Source organism: Papaver somniferum, chromosome 3, assembly GCF_003573695.1.
Source record: "Papaver somniferum cultivar HN1 chromosome 3, ASM357369v1, whole genome shotgun sequence".
Classification (NCBI taxonomy): domain Eukaryota; kingdom Viridiplantae; phylum Streptophyta; class Magnoliopsida; order Ranunculales; family Papaveraceae; genus Papaver; species Papaver somniferum.
In genome coordinates, this window is record NC_039360.1 from 23,697,053 (window position 1) to 23,716,744 (window position 19,692).

The 19,692-nt window shown below is 34.3% G+C and overlaps 2 protein-coding genes across 3 annotated transcripts; both read left to right on the plus strand.

The window, feature by feature from the left end:
- Positions 1-5,108: 5,108 nt before the first annotated feature.
- On the plus strand, positions 5,109-6,770 carry LOC113355576 (probable plastid-lipid-associated protein 8, chloroplastic). The gene is made up of 4 exons (XM_026598470.1): positions 5,109-5,401; positions 5,837-5,960; positions 6,073-6,252; positions 6,350-6,770. Exons 1-4 carry the CDS (start codon positions 5,153-5,155, stop codon positions 6,535-6,537), a joined length of 741 nt encoding a protein of 246 aa, XP_026454255.1. The 5' UTR covers positions 5,109-5,152; the 3' UTR covers positions 6,538-6,770.
- A 3,159-nt stretch (positions 6,771-9,929) lies between these two features.
- LOC113355577 lies at positions 9,930-13,842 on the plus strand. 2 transcript variants are annotated; one of them, XM_026598472.1, is made up of 4 exons: positions 9,933-10,104; positions 11,083-12,137; positions 12,929-12,965; positions 13,511-13,842. In XM_026598472.1, exons 2-3 carry the CDS (start codon positions 11,224-11,226, stop codon positions 12,963-12,965), a joined length of 951 nt encoding a protein of 316 aa, XP_026454257.1. In that variant the 5' UTR covers positions 9,933-10,104; positions 11,083-11,223; the 3' UTR covers positions 13,511-13,842. The 2 variants fall into 2 exon arrangements, with proteins under 2 accessions (XP_026454256.1, XP_026454257.1); XM_026598471.1 differs by lacking the exons at positions 12,929-12,965; positions 13,511-13,842 and having other exon boundaries at positions 9,930-10,104; positions 11,083-12,327.
- The last annotated feature ends 5,850 nt before the right edge of the window (positions 13,843-19,692 follow it).

The following is a 19,692-nucleotide window of genomic DNA, read 5'->3' on the forward strand; positions in this document are numbered from 1 at the left end:
CATATGAGACCAAATATAATACACTATCACCATAAATGCCCCTAGGAAATCTACCAGGAAAAAAAATGTCATATGTGTTTCATAATGACACCTGTTTCTCCGTTCATAAAGTAAACATCTCTATGACTCCAGTACTAGATCCTAACTTTTATTTATCCTCCAAAAAATTCAAACAACCTTAATGTTTGCTATTATGAAATGCAACACCAAAGTTCATACAACCACCATTTATATCTTCTCGTCTTATGAATCGTGGAAGTAAGGTATACTCCTCGAGAATCGAATTATAAATATAAATAGGATCATAGATGTAAGTAGGATCATTAATCTTTATTTAAATCTTCGAGAAGAAAAGGTAAAGCAATGCATAGTGACCATTTTCTTGATTAGCTAAGGCAGGTTTGAAATTGAACAACCCTATATGATTCACTTTCTTCTTCTCTATACTATTATCGAAATGACTCACTTTGTTAGTCTTGAACAACAGTTCTGTAACTAGACCATGTTTCTAGCGCCATCGATTATCCTTGTATTAAATCAGCGCCCATCAAAACTCTTTAACCTAGACACTTGCAATATCTGCCATGAAGCATTAGTACATTTCCTAGCTCTTATAAAATTCTAGTGTGAACTCTTCGTACTGCTCTACTTTCACTGTTTCATCCCTCAAGATAGATAATGACTCTTTCCGCTTCGCAAGAAATTCAGCAAATAGAAATGTAAACGCAGCACAAAAGAAACCAAATCCAAAGGCTTGTTATGAAAATAAATCCTAACATTGATGGAGCTAAGCGAAACCAAACAACTTATAAGATATAAAATTAAGGTTTTTTCAATCGACCAAAACAAGTTGATGAACATTCTTACATGGTGCTGATCTCACGACTAAAAACATATATTGAAGGAAGTTTCGCACTTGTTCAACTTTTGCTCAGGAGTTTATCAATGAAAAAGCACTACAAATATGACATATATTCTGAATAACTTCTTCATTAAATAGTAGAAAGACTCCGTGTCCTCAAATATCGACTGAATTAACCCTCAATAGCAGTTAATCCGAGTGTGACAGTAAAAACCCACAACATAAAGATAGAAATGTTACGTATGCCTGAGAAGTAAGAACTAAAATCATTGATACAGATTAGAAAGAACATAATATTAACGAAAACAAACCAAAAATCCTAGACATTAAATTGTAATTCTTTTTTTTTTTAACTTGATTTTCCACGCTTCCCCAATATGTTCTGTTTAGAATTTAAACACACCTAAGAGAGGTATTTTCAAACAACAAAATCATAACTTGTTTCAAAATGATTCAACTTGTGCATTTTCGGTATATGTACGTAATTAAGAAATTCTAATCGACATTTAGTCGAACACTTCCATGGCATATTCATGCCTCCAATAGTCACTTGCAATATAACCCAAATTTTGAAACATTAGACTCAATCCCTAAAGTAAACTAATACATGCCAATAAATACTTTTCGTATTTCATAATTATCCTTCGAAGAACAAACTCTCGAACAACAAAGTGCCAGGCCATAAACCAAAACAATTCCCAAATCAAAATCATCAACACAAATTTCAAAACCCTCTTTTGAATCTCAACTCTTCGATTTCAAAGATTGTTGATTTGGATTTGGGATTCATGGCCTTCAATCGTGTAAGTCATCTTCAACTTTGTGACTCATAGTATTCTCATTCTCAGTGGTCGATATTCATCACAACTAACATATCAATTTGACATATCAGATAGAAAAAAAAAAGTAACCATAAATTGTTTCATTTTTTTGACTTATTTGGGCCTACTTAAATTAATTAAGGTCTACCATGAAAGACAAAATAAGGTTACTGTGAAGTAATTTTGAAAAACCTATGTAGTTGATTGTGTTTTTAATATATATTATTTTTTCCATAGTCAACTCAGTGTTGATCGATATAATAATTAAATTTTATGATAATGGATACTTATTTTAGTTTTGTGGTGTTGTCTTCTTGAAAACATAAAACCAAATATATTTGATACTTTCCCAAAAAAAAATTAAACTTAAGATATCTTACATTAATTGTTAGTCTGTCAAATGAAAATTTCCAAATGTCTTCATTATTATATTAAGTCTATCCTTATACATTTCTGTTTTTCCCATTTTACATAAAACTTTGATGAAATTATGTGAAATTATATGGAATTAGAACGAATGGACGTGAGGTGGTTTTTGTAGAGTTTATTAAAATACATAATGAGATTGATATTCTATCTATAATGGTTAATCATATCATATCTACTCTTATTAAGGAATTCCAAAAAATTTAGAAAGAAATTTTCATAAACAACAAAGATGACTACAATAAATTATTAAGGAAATGTATTACCTTTTAGTATTGAAACTTCTATCCTTTCATATCATCCAGATTGTAATCATTAGAGTGTAAAGGTGGTTCTAACAATCCAATTATCCATTTATTATACCAAATTCTATGCCAGATGATACATTTTTTTTAGCCTTTTTATGCGTTCTGCGACACTCCTTTTTAGCATTAGTATAGATGATGGGTGGCTTATCTGGAGGTAGTGCAACAAAATGAATCTTCAAGCAGTGAAAAAAATTCTGAGCACTAATGGCATAGTCAAAACTGCTTTCCTGACAGACGTATAAAGAAAAATCAATTCCAGTTTCTGAAATAAAAAAGGAAAAACTTGTACCGAGGTAAGGTGGTGATACCCTTAGGACTCTTTTGTAGCATTTGTATGCAATCTTGTTTCTCTTGTTTTTCCTTAACGTCAAACTAACTCATTCACTAACTTGTTTCTCTTTACCATATTCTCAGGACGATCAAATGCCAAAGAATTAATAACTGCTCTTGAATATGTTTGACAACTTAATATCTTTTTTCTTGACCCCAAAATAAACTATAAATTAAGACTCAACACCAATGGCAAAAAATATGGTTTGAAGAAGATTCTCAAGCACTGTTGTCTCTCCTACAATCACATCAAGAGAAACCATGGTACCTAAACCAGATGATACGAGAAATTCAACAACTACTTCAAATTATCCCGCAATACAATATCACACACATTCTACGGGAGCGAATCAAGATGCGGATGAACTGGCCAACAAAGCAGTCAATGACCAACTACAACAAATAACAGCAGCGACAACAACTTGCTCTGAACACACTTGTCCGGATTTAATCCAACAAATTGTATTCAATGATAGAATATGAGTTAAGTATCCTAGAATTGTAACCATCACCTAATTAATAAATAAATGATTACCTTCAAAAAAAAAACACCATTCTAGTTTAAAAACATCAAAAATACAAGTCAATGGTTTAATAAAATTAACATAGATTGAAATTATTTTATTTTTATGATCAAGATGATAATAGGTTTCCCATATAATTTTGGGAACTTAAAACACCAGTAAAGGAAGAATCAAGAATTGTGTGGCGGTGTATAGAATGTCAGAAATAATTAGAGATTTATCATTTAGGGTTTGAGATTATGTGGATGAAATTAAATTACATCAGTGATAATTTGATTAATCGTTTCTGTAATTTTATTTTAGGGAACATCCATTTGATATTGTTAAAGGGACTCCATTTTTTTTATATGAGATAAATTGAAAGAGATATAGGATTAAATTTGTGTTTTTTGAAAAAAAATAATAAATACCGGCCATTATTTATTCTCCGTGGAATTAATATCAAACATGACGAAAAAACATTTGAAAGGTTGATTTATTAAGATTATTTCTTCCTTATTATGTTTGTTCCTAAACTCTACCGAAATTTCTTCTGTATCATGTTGATTCCTAAGCTCTACCGAAATTAGTTCAATAATCAAATTAGGGAAAAACAATTGTGATTATAAAAGTAGATCTTTTAAACTATAATCATAAGAAAATAAAATAGGGTGTGTGTTGAAATTAAAAAAATCTTAAGTGTGGAGCTCACCTAATCGGTTATTTTTTGTTCTTGAGGAGTTGAAGAAAAGGGAGAGAAAATCATGCGGGAGCGAAATAATAGTTTTACGGGTCAGTCCCTTGTCCTTTTGCTAGTCGTGTCTGGTTTCTTTCTTTTTTTATGTGCTAATACTCATGCCTTTAGAAACAAATCATTTCTAGATTGGATGATGTTCTGGCTGGTTGATTTGGTCTCTAAGCTTCCTAATGAAGCTCAATACTTTTTTGTCATTATCCTTTGGTCTCTCTGAAAAAGTAGGAATTGTCTGGTTTTTCAAAATATCAAGGAAACTCATTTAGATGTCTTGCATAGAGCTAGAGCCATGCTTTTAACTAGGAAGCATAATTTGCATATCTCTCCCACTATATCTATTGCTTATTGTGATAAATGGATGCCCCATTTTATTGGCTGGATGAAATGTAATACTGATGGCGCCTATGATGACTTATCTGGGAACAATGGTGCAGGCTATGTGATGAGGGATTTTGCTAGCAAAGTCTCCTTTTGAGCGTCTATAGTTTTTGAAGTAAATTATGTTGAAGAAGTTGAAGCCAGAGCTATTTGGGCAGTCTTGAAGAACGCTATGGAGCACAAGTTCACACATACCATCATTGAAAGTGATGCTAAGAATCTCATCGAACAATTTTCAGCTGGTGACTTTGATGGCGATTCTAGGACGGATGCTATTTTTAAGAATAATCAGCTTTTCTCTCCTAGTTTAGTCGCTTGTTTGTTTGCCTCTTAACCTTGTTATTGTATTTTTGTTGCCCATAAACTTGCTGAATGGACAAAAACTCACAAATCCTCTATATACAGATATGTTCCTCCAATTTGGCTCTTTCCAACTGTTGAGGGGATCATTATCTTACAAACCAATACCTTACGAACCCAGTACCCTTGCCACATTATCATGGGGAAATTTGAGGGATATGTAACATTTTAGTGTATACAGATGGTCAGATTATATATCACTGATACTTTCCAAATGGATAATACTGTACAAAACGAAAAAAAGAAAGGAGATGAAGAATTTGAAACCTACCACGTGTCATGCAACCAGTGGTGATGTTGGCCCAAGTAAGATTTCCGATCAACAACATGTTAAAAAAAATAAAATCCTTGGTTTCCACAGTCACTACTCTACTGAAACCCCAAGAACAGATAAGTGAAAGAAAAAAGAAATGGCATCTTCATCAGGTCTATTTTCTTCAATTAGAGGCCCTGAAATCTCCAAATCTAAAACCCTAATTTTCAATTCAAAACCTTATCATCATCACCATGCATTCATCAATGTTTCATTTCCTCTTCATTCTCAATCCTATCAGAAGAAGCAAAACAAGTTGAGGGTTTCTGCTGCATCATCATCTATCTCCATGACTGAGGATATCCGAACTGGTCCAGAGGATCTTGTTGCATCTATTCTCTCCAAGGTTCTTATTTCTAGACATCTAGTTCTTAATTATTAACTTCATTTAATAGTATATTTGTGGTTTCAGTTTAATTAAATTTCTATGAAATTTGATAGATTTGCCAATCTAAAGATAAATTTATCTAGATCTCTCTTAGGAGAATGAACTAATTAGGGGAGAGTTAGATGGATGGCTGTTTTTTCTTCAAACAAGATGGTTCTTCAATGAGTTGTGAAAAGTGAGCTGGGCGCCTAGATAAGCGCAAAAATGTGAACAATTTTTTCTTTCTCTGGGCGCGTAGGAGCTAGGCAAGGCGAAGGGATTGGTCCTCGCCTAGCGCCTAACACAACATAGATACTTCGTCTTTGTGAAATGTTGAAAAACTATTAAAGTTATTGTGTGGTTGTAGTGCGGCCAGTGCAATGATAGAAACTAAGTAAAACTTTGCTTAATTAGGTGACTGGAACTGATCGAGGAGTTTCGCTAACTAAAGAAGGGCATAAAGAGGTAGCTGAAGTGGCTCAGAAATTACAAAAGTACTGTGTTGATGAGCCTGTTAAATGCCCACTTATATTTGGAGGTAAATCCTTACTGCTACTTTCATCGTCTAACTTAGTTTGTATGCCTTTGATGTTTCGTGGGATTACTGGTTGGATTGTTAACATATGGCGCATACCAAATTTGGTTTTCAGAGTGGGATGTGCTGTATTGTTCTGTGCCTACATCTCCTGGAGGTGGCTACCGCAGTGCATTAGGGCGTGTCTTTTTTAAAACCAAACAAATGATTCAAGTAGTTGAAGCTCCTGCCTGCGTTAAAAATAAAGTCTCGTTTTCTTTATTTGGTTTCATAGATGGAGAGGTTTCCTTGAAAGGTAAGCAAAATCTATCCCCCTTTACAAAGACGAATTTATCTTACAATCATTATGAAATTGGTCTTTGAAATTCTCTTTTACATATTGCGTGGTACAGGTGCACTAAATGTATTGGATGAAAAATGGATTCAAGTTATATTCGAGCCTCCAGAATTGAAGGTTGGGGGTTTCAATTTCACTTATGGTGGGGAGAGTGAGGTTAAACTGGAGATTAGCTACGTAGACGAAAAAATCAGGTTAGGAAAAGGTTCCAGAGGTTCTTTGTTCGTCTTTCTAAGACGTTAAAACCACGTATTTCATTCGATATATCATTCTCATTGTATTCCAACCCCATTATGTATCTGTAGCTTTTCGTGTTTTTCACTAGTAATAGTTGTGATGATTGAACAAACATCCATCTGCTGTAAAATATATCAGATCTATAGAACTCTTGATATGTGTGGAATTATCTGGAGACCTCTCATATTTTTGTCAACCATTTAAACTAAATGTAATGCTATTTATAGCTTTTCAGTACAGCTTTTTGCCATCCCCGAAGTGTGGATGGATGCACCACCCTTAACAAGTCTGAATACACAGTGATTAAATTTCTTTAACTTTGATTTCACGGTGCCTATCTGAAGTCAGCGAATGATCGTTGTTTTACGATGTCCAAGAGATTGGATAGCCAAATTGGTTGCAGGCTTTACAATTTGGCTCCCCACTTATCATTTATTTGGTCCTTTCCAACTGGATTAGAGCTATGAATATTGTGGACTGCAAGGAACTCATTGCCAGACAAGGAAAGCAAATAAAGCTTCCCAAAGAACATTAAAATTCGCAGCTTTCAGTCTAGCATCATTAACCATTCAAACCCAATTCACATCAACTGGACCATCTATGAGGTCAACCTCATCATTATTCTTGCACTAGTCCCACACTTGCCCAGTAGAAGGACACAGCTGCTCAGATGAGCGATACTTTCCACTTGACAGCCACACAGAAGTAACGTTCAGACCTCTATGAACAAGACAAAGGCAAAGCATTTCAATAAGGCTCTTTAGATGTCTCGTGTGATTTATCTTCATTCCCATTCGAAAAACAAAGTCCAATTTTTTTTAATTATTTTTGATAAAATTAATATTCTATTAATAATTTAGGTCGGCAATTCTTGAGTCTAAAATTGTCAAATCTCAATAAAAGAATTCTTTCTTGATAAACTAATTTGATTTTCAGGGTGTTGTAGAAGAAACAAAATGGTGGTATTATTGTTTATTCAAAAGACAAAAATACCCTGATTTACTACGTCAATCCCGATTCTCAATCTCCAATAAATTAGTCAGACCAAGGTCATTTGTGTAAATATAATGCACATTTCTTGAACGCAGTGGTCGTCAGAATACGGTAAGAAGAAAAGACAATTCGTCCATACCAACTTGCTAATTCAATAATACACATAAAATTATGTGAACCATTCAGTTTTAATCACATTGTCAACAAAATCCACTTTACTAAGCTAAATCAGAAAGTGATAGAAATATGCTGCTGGAATCTGGATAGCTACTACTTGCTCTCTAGTAGCCGATAATTGAATTTCTAACTAGCCCACATTCCACCCTGATAGATTTTCTTCGAGATATCCTAGTGTTTACATTTGAAATCTCCAATATACATATCACCACCGTGGTTTCTAGATAGAGGTATTGTCACTTTTTCATTTCAGTCTAAACGTATGTTAAATTAAAAAAAGAAAAAGAAAGACAATAGTAATTCTTTTCTAAAACGGAAAATGGGTCATTTGTCCAAATATTTTTAAATCACGGTTCAAATGGACGAGTAAAAAAATAGTTTGGGTGAAATGGCCAAAAAAAAATAGTAAGGATGAAACTGGTTTCATCCTTGCTTAAATTTAAAAAATAGCAAGGATGAAACTGGATACATCCTGTGTAAATTAAAAATAAGAAAAAATATTTGAAAATGGGCACGATGAAACTGATTACATCCTGCCTATTTTTACATTTTTGTCCATTTAAACAGTATCAAGATCTAACTGTCCATTTCACCCAGGAATTGTTGATTTTGGTCTTTCTAACCAATTTTGTGTTTCTAAAAACAGAGGAATATCTCTTAAAGAGTCCTGCGTGACAATTTGGTTTTATTTTTTGAGCAAATTTTAATAAATATGTTATGAGGGACAAAATTCATAACAAGGTGCATGCCGTTCTCACTAGGGACTGCCAGTGATATACTGGAGGAAGGTGGGGATGACGTCAAGTCCGCATGGCCCTTATGGGCTGGGCCACACACGTGCTACAATGACAATTACAGTGGGCTTATAATCTCGCGTATCTTCACCACATTGCAGCAAGCAATTGGTCTGTAATCAATCATTCCACTAGGATTCTCCTTCTTAAGCCACAAGGGTGAGAAAAACGTGCATTCATATTATAAAAGGGCTGCTGCTACCAGGGGCGGAACCACGCACAGATTAGGGTTTGGGCTGATAAAAATAAGCCCAATTAATAGGCTTGAGCCACCCCTAAAAACCCAAAGCCACTCCCAAATTAAATTTCCATCTCCGCCACTGGCTGCTACCTCTATTGATAGATCAACTCTTGTCGTCATTTCAGTGATTCATACAGCTCAGACTGGTGTCGCCACCTCTTCCTGGACCAGAATGATTATCCCTGTCCGATGGGTCTACATCCTTCCCTGAATGTCGTCGGGTATTCTTCACTTCCCCGCCATTCTCGTAACCGTCACCTGTCAGAAATTTACAAATCGACACTCTCCGGAAAAATGTATTTTGTTGGTTTTGTTCTTATTTGGAATTTGAATCTGGTTCTGTACCAGTCAGATCATTGGTTTTTATATATTTTTTTAATGTTTTACTTGAGTATGATTTGGCTCACAAACGTGACTCAGAGGTATTTTATACTTGACTTAGAAGGTATTTTATATCTAAGCTTCATATAACCTTATATTTTGTTCGTACATGACTTTAGAAATTGTTTTTTTGACTTCTTGAAGCAAAAAAAAATAGAAATTAGTTTAGGTACACAAGTTTAGAATGACTTTTATAGCCTATCTGGATGTCATTTTAGAAAATTACTAAAGAATTCAGAAGTTAGTTCGGGTCGCAATTTCAAAGTGATTTCTAGAAATGAATATGTTAAAAGCTTGTTTGGATAATACTTGAGAAGTTGCTTTTTGACTCTTACAAGTCGGAAAGCTAAAAATTAGTTTAGCGATAGAATTTCAAAATGACTTTTAGAAACAAAAAAAGAAGATTAACTTTTTGTGAAGTAAAACATTTTTACTTCTAATTTTTTGAACTGATTCCCACTATCAGAGAAGCAGGAACACTTCCACTTCCGATATTCAAACATGCTAAAAGCCAAAATATTTACTTTTTTGTGAAGCAAAAACATTTTGCTTGTGACTTCTAATTCTGATATCCGAACAGGCCGCTAGTATTCAAATTTCAACTATCTTTGAGTCAGATGAAGAAGTCATTTCGAGTCAGAAACAAAGAAACTCCTTGTAGGATCCTTGCATATGGCGGGCACACGCGTGCTCCCCTATCACTTGACTTTTGTCAAATCCCCAAACATGCAAACGTATGTAGCGGTGATCCGCGGAATATAATATCACTACTACTCAGAAGTCCGAGTCATATGTTTATTAGCAGAAAGAAGCTCAAGAAGCACTCACCTAAGACCTTAACAACAACAACAACATCAAACCATTCCCTCCTCTCTCTCTCTCTCTCTCTCTCTCTCTCTCTCTCTCTCTCGTAGGGTTTACTTTCTCTCCCTCTCAGCTTCGATTCTCAGAAACAGAAAGAAGAAGAAGAAGAAGGACAGATTTGAGGTTCGATTTGTTTGTTCAATTTCCAATTTCAGTGATAAAAAAATCATTCATATATCATTTTTCTCATTTCATTTCTGGGTTGTTTTTTTCTTTTTAATGGATGTCACTAATTTGATCCTTTTATAAGGAACCCTGAATGATCAAATCATGATATGATTGATTTATGGGGCCCCTTGATTTAATTTTGGTAGTTGGACTTTTGAAAATTGTTTATTTGATTCAGTGGAATCCATTAAAAAGGAGGATAATTTGATTGAGCAGATCAGCTCAACACATGAACCCATCACTATTAAGACACACTAACATGCAGTATTGAACAAAGTAGCGATCTTTGAGTTTGTGGGGGGTATTGCAATTGGGGATAAAATTAACCATGTTCAATATTTTGAATTCTTTGTATTTGTTGTTTTGGATTCGGTAATTAGAGAAGAACCGTATGGATTTGTCGAGGTTGATATGGGTATAGTTTGTGTTGGAACATGTTTATGTTTCAACAATTGAAAACATTTTTAGCTGAGTTGATTTGTTGAAAATTGGAATGTAAGGTGTAATAGTGAAATTAAAGATTCAACATAATTATATCTTTCCTTTTTTTTTTTTTTTGCTTTTGTTACTATTCGATTGTTAAAGTCTTGTACGGAATATCCAAAGTAATTACGAGGATGGTGGTGTTTCCTTTGCTATTCTTTTCTGATTTCTGAAATTTAGATTTCCAGCTTCTTAAACCTTAAACGCAGTGTTGTTTGTCTCGCGGGATAGGTACTAGTAGCGGTAGAAAATATCCCTTGGTTTGATGTGTTAGGTACCAGTAAGTTTGCACTCAGATATTGGTTTACTTACTTTGATTTCTTGCACCTTTGTGCTGTCAAGCACTGCACGCTGTTGCGTACTTTGTTATGTGTTTTACTTGGTTAGGTTGATGCTGTTTATTTTGAGAAAATCTTCTATGTTGTTTCTGTAACTATTGATTATGTGCAGGTGAGGTACTTTGGACCCCTTTTGTTCGGATTTATATTACACATGTAACTTAGCTGGACAGCCTTTGATCTTGGAACTAGAAGAGGACTGGATAATCTCCACAAGACCGATAATGACTGTTAGTTTATAGACATACTCTTCATGGCCTCTGGTACTTTTCATGGGAGCAAGATCCTGCCCAGCACATCAAACTCGGAACTTGCTAACTTGGTTCCGAATTGGGAAGATGTGATTTGCCCAATATGTTTGGATTTCCCACACAATGGAGTCCTCCTCCAATGCACCTCTTTTGGGAATGGATGTCGACCATTCATGTGCGATACTGGCCATACTCATTCAAACTGCCTCGATCGCTTTAAAAGTGCATTTGGTATTCCAGTGGTGGAAGAAGATCCACCAACATCAGATGCAACGTCAGTTGAAACAGCACAGCCAATGGAATCAAAAGATAAAGAACGCCCCGCTTGCCCCCTGTGTAGAGGGGAAGTTACAGGATGGGTAGTGCTTGATGAAGTTCGTCTTCATTTGAACAAAAAGAAAAGATGTTGCGATCAGGATAACTGTACATTTATTGGCAACTACCCCGAGCTTCAGAAGCATGCCAAGGTCGAACATCCTCATGCTAGTCCATCCAAGATAGACCCTGCTCGGCAACTTGATTGGGAGAACTTTCAGCAGTCGTCTGAGATTATTGATGTTCTGAGTACCATCCATTCAGAGGTACCACATGGGGTAGTTCTTGGGGACTATGTTATCGAGTACGGTGATGATGATAACCGAGATGAGTATGAGGACTTCCCTGGGGATGATGGGAACTGGTGGACCTCATGTATATTATATCAGGTATTTGATAATTTAAGGGCATCAAGAAATCGAAGAAGGGCAAGAGTCGGTGAAACGAGGAGAGGACGTCGACGTTCTAGCTATGAAGCTTCGACTTCTGATGATGGATCTGTGACATCTGTTGAAATTGGGGAGTATAGAGCTGATGAGACTGATGACGAGTACATGGGTAGAGTAACTGACACCAGTAGGGGCAATGCTAGTCACCGCAGGTCAGTGAAGCATGTTTTTTGGAAGCTTCCCCATGTTTTGAAAATTTTCGAGTTCAAACGTTAGTTTCTCTGTTCATCTGAATGTTGTCATGTTTCTTGTTACTACTTTTTGAAGTCTTCCTTTCCTGTAAATACTTGTTTGTTCAGCATGTTTATCTTTTGAAAATAAATGAACATGGGTTCTTTCTTACTTTGCTGTTTTGTTCCATAATTTTTTTCCCCGCAATTGTTGCTATATCTAGAAAGGAGACAATGTCGCAAGATTTGGATTTTTTCCGCAACTGTTTTGTTCTTGTTTGTTCCTCTGTTTTGTGACAATGTGGCAAGACAATGTGACAATTGTTCCATAATAAACACTGAATCTTTAAGTCAGTTCCTTACTCATGCCATTGATTTTTCATTTATAAAGAACACAATATATATGTTAAAAATTTGGGTATTCTTCATGTCTGTTGTATTATATGCATAATTCATTTCATATATTCGGCAGCCTCGTTTTTTTTAGTCTTTACTTCACAAGTGTTAAATCACTGTACAGTCTTAAATCTTGATAATAAAAGGGGAAAAGGGCCATTAAACGGTTAAGCTGAAGACTATGAAGCATTTCAATTTTCTGTCAGTAGATATTCAGTTCGTATAATATTTATGGGTAAATTTCTAGATTGAACCAGAGGAACCAAATCCTCTGTATATTGGCAGATGTATCTGATTGGACTCATTCAGGACCTCCAATTGCTCAGTACGTTGATTCTCACTTTGTTAATACCTTTGCTCTAATTTTCATGTCACAGGTTTCAAAGGCGTCGTTCCCGCTTCTATGATAACTAGGTATGTGCCCTCTTGTGTGCATTTTACTTTCTTTTCTGGAGTTCTTTTTTAGTTGCAGTTTCAAATCCATCTATAGCCTGGGCATGAAAACCAAGTTTCAGGCCAAATTACATTTGGGCTTTAGATTTCTCACTATTCTAGAGGTTAATCACCTGGCTCTTCAATGGTATTAGTAACTACATCTGTAACACACTTGATAAGAACCTGCTTTGATATTTGGTATCGAAGCCACATTAACTGCCAGTGTTTAAGTAAATAGGATTTGTGCCCCTCACCAGCATCTGCTTTCTAGCTGTATTAGTCGTGCTATTATTAATATCAGGGGGCACGGCGGGGACTGAAGGTTTTATCTAGTTTGGTGGTGCCATGGTGGGTAGGTTTCTATTAGTGGTGGGATCTTAGAACTTGTGATGCATTGTTGAAGACTTGTAGTAACTTGGCTCCATCTTTATTCTACACACATAAGATAATCATCTGTGCTTTACTTAATGGTATGTGATGTGATAATGTTGTTGCTCGTTATATCCATTTGAATCTATTGACAGAATGTGATGAGGGACAAATGACTGAGATGGAGAGTCCGCAACAAGAAACATGGCTTGTGTAATCAGAAGTGGAGATGCAGTTTTCTTGTTTATAGGTCCTACTTGGATGAATGAAAAACATATTAGGAGTCCTGCTGTCATGCACGTGTTCGCGTGACAGCAAATATGAGCCCGCGCTTCAGGGTCGTCGGATCAGTTGATTAGAGATGTAGATATTTGGATCTGAAAATTACTATTGCCTTTCAGTGCTCAATGTTTCTCTTCATCTCTAGCACCCATATATTCTCTTCTAATTCGTATTCGGTCCTTATCTTACCTTTATGATTTTTTCATTTTTTTTTTTGCCTTTTCCCTTTTATCTCAACATGGATCGTTTCCTCTTGTTAGGCCTATTTCCATGCACATGCCAAAAAAAACCTGTTTGGCATATCAGGTAACGAATTGTGCCATTATGGAAAAACCACTGAGCGACAGAATTTCTAGCGAATGATATTGATAATATTGTCAGCGATAATGTTTTTTATCGCTAGCGCTGCTATGAAGGTCGCTCGATATCGAGTCTAGCACCAACAAAATTTTTGTGTAATTTTTTTTTAATATTTCTCTCTTTGTCAATCTAAATTCTCTCTTTCTCAATCTAATTTATTTTTTTCTATTTTTCCCAAATAACACAATTTCAAACCCAACTTGATTTTTACGGAGTAGTGCTTGAAGAAGTAGTTAAAAAGATATGTGATACATATAAAGAAATAGGTTAGAAGCAAAGAAGTCTTCAAGTTTTGGATATTAACCAAGTCAAAACCGCAACTAAGAAAAGACAAAGAAAAGTTCATGGGAAAGAAAATCAAGGCAAAACAAATTTGAAGCCAAAAAAGAAGATAAACAAAGGAAATTTCGTCCATGAGCGCATTGATTGGAAGTTTTGTGAAATGAAGAAGATTAACAAGATGAAGAATATTGTCCCAAATTTTTATTTTTAAAATCTAGTTGTTTTTTCAAATTATTATTGTCTAGTTTTATATCATGTAAAATGACTATTAATGATTAATTTGAAGTTTAATGAATTTGAAAATTTGACTCGTATTGTTGAAAATTAAGCTTAATTCTATTCTTAATCCAATCTTACATTTTAATTTAAACTAAAGTAGGACAAATATTAAGTTGACAATTAAGAAATTAAAACATAAATATTAGATTATATTTTGGCAACTCTCTTAAAATCTCGAAACAACTTCCAAATGGGAAGTCTTTTCCGGTGATGCGGGGATATTCCACACGACATCTTTGTTCAAGTTCCATCATGTTTTCACCATCCCTCATGTTTGGACCTTCTCGCTGAAGTAAAACAAGATACTTACTAATTTCCTTATATATTACAGTGAAGTGATGAGACAACGCTGAAACATCACGATTGTTGTGGTTCATTGTTTGTTCTTCAATTTTCTAAACCTCCTTTCCCAAAAAATTTGGTGACGGGATTCTTCTTCGTATATAGTCTCAATACAAAAAACATAATTCCTGCAAATACATTCATCTTCTTCAATAGTAAATTTTGGTACTCGTCTCTTAATTCGACTTTGCATAGTGGCACGATTAGCAATTCTTTGATTTTCGGCAGCATGTTGGTTTGCAATGAACTCAGACTTGTTCATATTATCAGCTATGCGCTTTAAAGAAATGGAAGAGTGATGAAAAAAATTGGAGATTAAGAAATTCTAGAGAGATTTAGAAATTCTGGTGTGAGTTGAAATGAGTTTGAACTTCAATATTTATAGAGGGGGGACATTGTATTCGTTGGATGAGGAACTGATAAACTATGATCAAGTCCGCGAGCGACATAGTGACCATTGTTGGCGCTGGAATAACCAACGAGCGCTAGGTTGACCATCTAGCGATGGACACTCTATCACTCGCTGGAAAGTCTGTCGTTTATGCCTATATGTTATATATGACATGTTAGGCATATATGTTTAGCACTTTAAATTGGCATACCCATAGTGGGTGCATATATGGCAAAATATAATGTTTGACATGTGCATAGGAATATGCCTTACCATTGCTCAACGTTCCATGAATCAGTAAGCCTGAACTATATAAAGAATACTAAAACCATAGCCTCAAAATTTTGTAATACCATTTAGCTAACAGCTGCAACAAGTACATTCAAATCACAATTATGAAGTTCCTTAGACTTATCATATAGTTATAATACTAACAACCTTTGAACAAATCTATCAAAATTAAAGACCACTGGTGAATCAAATACATTGTTTCACAGCAACTGCAATAGATCTTGACAAAGAACAAATGGATAAAACAATTTTTATCGACAGATGATAGATAAATTTATTTGAATCCTAGTGTAAAATCAGAAGAAAAATAACCCACCAAATTTACCTACCAAAATCTGCTACTAATAACAAAATTTGTTTCTTCATTTGATTAATTATTGAGGAAGTCAGAAAGTAACATTAGAAATAGTTTCTGCACAAGTTCCAACAACAATACTGATTTAAAGATTGAACAAAAATAGATTTAAAGTTAATGGGTGTTCATGACATTGAATTTAAGTAAAATCTTTTTATATCTCTAATCTCCGAATCTATCTCGTTTGATGAAATCGAACGGTGATCGGATGCGAGATCATATTTGTTGTCACGCGAGTGCGCGCGTGACAATAGGACTCAACATATTAGTATTCATAACAACCAGATTTTCATATTTCAAAATGCACCCCATAATCTAGTAGTGAAATATTTTCATATTTTCATTTTGAAATATTTCATATTTTCATAGTAGATAATGAAAACGAGATAATATATTTCATATTTCAAAATATTTTCATAGTAGGACTCAACATATTTTCATTTTGAAATATTTCATATTTCAAAATGCACCCCCATTATAAATACATTTGGAGCGAAATAATATTTATTTACACCAAACCAAAGAGCTGATTTTTTTAGAACCATATCTCCATATCCATTTAGAGTGAAGTGCATGGTTAACAATCTTAAGTTTTTTTTTATCTATTGATTTTTTTTTAGAACCACACATATTCCTAGGAAATACAACCTCATACTAAACAACCCAAATTCTCTTCTTGGTAGCACCAGAAGAACTCCATGGAAAGTTTCTCTTAATTCTTTCAAGTTCCTTAACCATAAAAGAAGGCATTTGAAACATAGGGAGGTAATAAATAAGGAGACCAGATAATTAATAGATGCATTCTTTGCACTAGTTTGATGCTCAAATACGTTGCTTTAATGTTAGTTTTCGTGTTATTATGCTTTGGTTTCCTTTGTTTTTGAATTCTTTAGGGGTTTTGCATTCAAAGAGGAAAGAAGTTCATTGAGGCACAAAATTTTGAAGGTAGATAATGAAAACGAGCTTTAAAAAATTTGTATAGAGATATGTTCGGACTTTTCTTCCAACCTAGTTAGCAGACATTGAAGCCTTAAAATAAAGTTGTTACGGGAGAATATTAAACTAGGAAGAATTTTAATGACCTAACAAAACTTAAAAGTTAGATTTCAACGATAAATACAAGTGTTTATGGTGGATTATGCAACTAGGAAAAGTTCCGGCTTCGGATGACCTAACCAAACATCGGAATGAGATTTTGGTCAAAAACAACATAGTTCACAGAAGAAATTTCGTCTAGGTTGTGGGACCAAAAACCTAGCCAAAAACTGGCTTTCCCGGAGAAAATTAAACTTATCAAGCTCGGCATGTTCTGGGACATGTTTTGACGCATTTTTGATTCTAAACTGAAGAAACGCGTGCCTGGAATGACTTTAAAAGGCTTGAACTTGTGACAGATGTATAATAAAACTCGTGGTACTCTCAGAAGACATAATATTATACTCTACTAGAGAATATGAGATAAAAGAGTAAGTAGCTAGGGGTTGCGACGGTGAAGAATTTCTCGGTGATTCTAGGGTTTGCTTTACTTCTTGTTGTAAATACTTCTAAGTAATTAAACTTTTCCTTATTAGTTAAAAATGTCGTGTAATATCAGAGACGTACTACTTGATTAATATGTTGATACGTTGGTTTTTTTATTTTAATCTCACCATTATCATTCATGTTGTATTATTAATTATAATCGTGTATGATTGTTTGTTTAGGAGCACCAATTGATAATGAATGCAATATCTACAACTAAATCAGGGTTTTGAATTACTTATTCGTAAACCTTATCATGCATCACACGTTCTAATATCTCACCACTATTATAAGATTGAACGTTGAATTTATATTAGCTACCTCCATTTCAGGAAAAATAATACTTTACTTTCTAACAGTTAAGACAAAAATGAAAAAGTGAAGAAACAAAAGAAATATTGTTTTAAAAATTCAATTAGGCAATGATATTTAATATACGTCCCAGTTTCCAGACTTTGTACTTATAAATGAAATTTAGGTACCAAACGACATAAAACCATATCTTCCTTCTATAGGTTTTCATCTGATGCCCTAGATGGGAGGGATTCAAGATTACATTGATTTATAAAAGAATAAAGCGACAGGCCTAATGAGGTTAACATTATGGATGACGCATTCAATAACATATTTTAGATTTGTTGTAAAGTTTCATTATGGTTTTGCTCTTTTGGTTGTATTCTTTTGTTCCTTCTATTTTTCAGTTTTTTGAAAGCCTAATTTTGGCTTTCTCTTGAGTACTAAACTGGATCTGAATTGATATAAAGAGGGTAGGCAAGTGTTGAGGCTCTTCTTTTTCCGAGCAAGGAGAATGATAAAATAAAGAAAGCCAAAATCTAAACCTTGATTCTTATTTCTTATATCTAACATAGTTTCAGTTACATCTGATAGAGAGTAGACCTATATATTGTAAAACATCAGCTGGATATACTCAAGAAAAATTAAACATTTTGGGCTCAAACTTTTTGGGTTCAGTGGCCTAGCTGGTCAACAATCCATACGGCTCTGCATGGGCCTATAAAAAAAAACTGCATCACCACTTATGACTGCATAAGCCACGTGTCTTGTTGCGGGACTCTCCGTCTCAAGAAGCAAGTCATTTGTACCTTGTCATACCGTTTCAATAGATTCATATGAATATAATGAGTACCAACAACAATATTATTATCACATAAGATAGACCAAATATGAAATTTTTATAGGAAGAACAAAAGCAGTCAAGTTACCAAGCCTTTAACAACAACATGCATTATAGGTTGTAAGATCCCACCACTATTAGAAACTTACAAACCCACACCACAACACATGAACACACATACACCAACATGCAATAGTTGCTTAAATATTGGCACTCGGGGTAGCTTTGATACTAAATATCAAATCAGGTTCTTTACAAATACGTTGTAGATGTTAGTGATACCATTGTAGAGTGTGCTGATTAACCTCCAGAACAGTGACAAATCTCAATCCAAAATGTGTTCGGCCTGAAAACCTATTTTCTTTGTACAGATTATAAACATACTCAATAACGTACAATGCTTAACAGTTAACACATAGTTGCAATAAATCAAAGTACGCCAACATAGTGCAAACTTATTAGTACTTAATACATTGAGGAAAATCTTATTAGTATCTACGCATAGAACAAGCAACCATTTAAGCTTTAGTTGAGAAGCTGAAAATGTAATTCTAATAATTAGAAAATGTGTGGCAAATAAAACACCACCATTCCCCGTAATTCCTTTTAATATTTCATACAAGATTTTGCATGTATATAACAAGTTACACCAAATACTAAAATAAGAAGAAGAAAAAAAATCAAAACAAGAGATATAGTATATCTCATATTCCCAATAATTCCATTACACCTAATAAATAGGTATAACAACAACACGAAAGACTTGCTTTAATAAATAAAACCGACCTAACAAACTAAACATCGTAACGAGGTACACAATGGTGTGCGATGCTTAACAACACAAAGTTTTAATAAACCAAAGTAAACAAATATTATGGTGCAAACTTATTAATACCTAACACATGGAACAAAATGATACTTTTTGTTGTTACTAGTACCCAACGCATGAAACTGGCAACACTACATTTAACGTTTAGTTGAGAAACTGGAAATCTAAGTTCTAATAGTTAAAAAAAAATGGTAAAAGAAACACAACCATGCCCAATAATTTCTTTTGATATTCCGCAAAACACTTTTCATGTAAATAACAAGTATATAC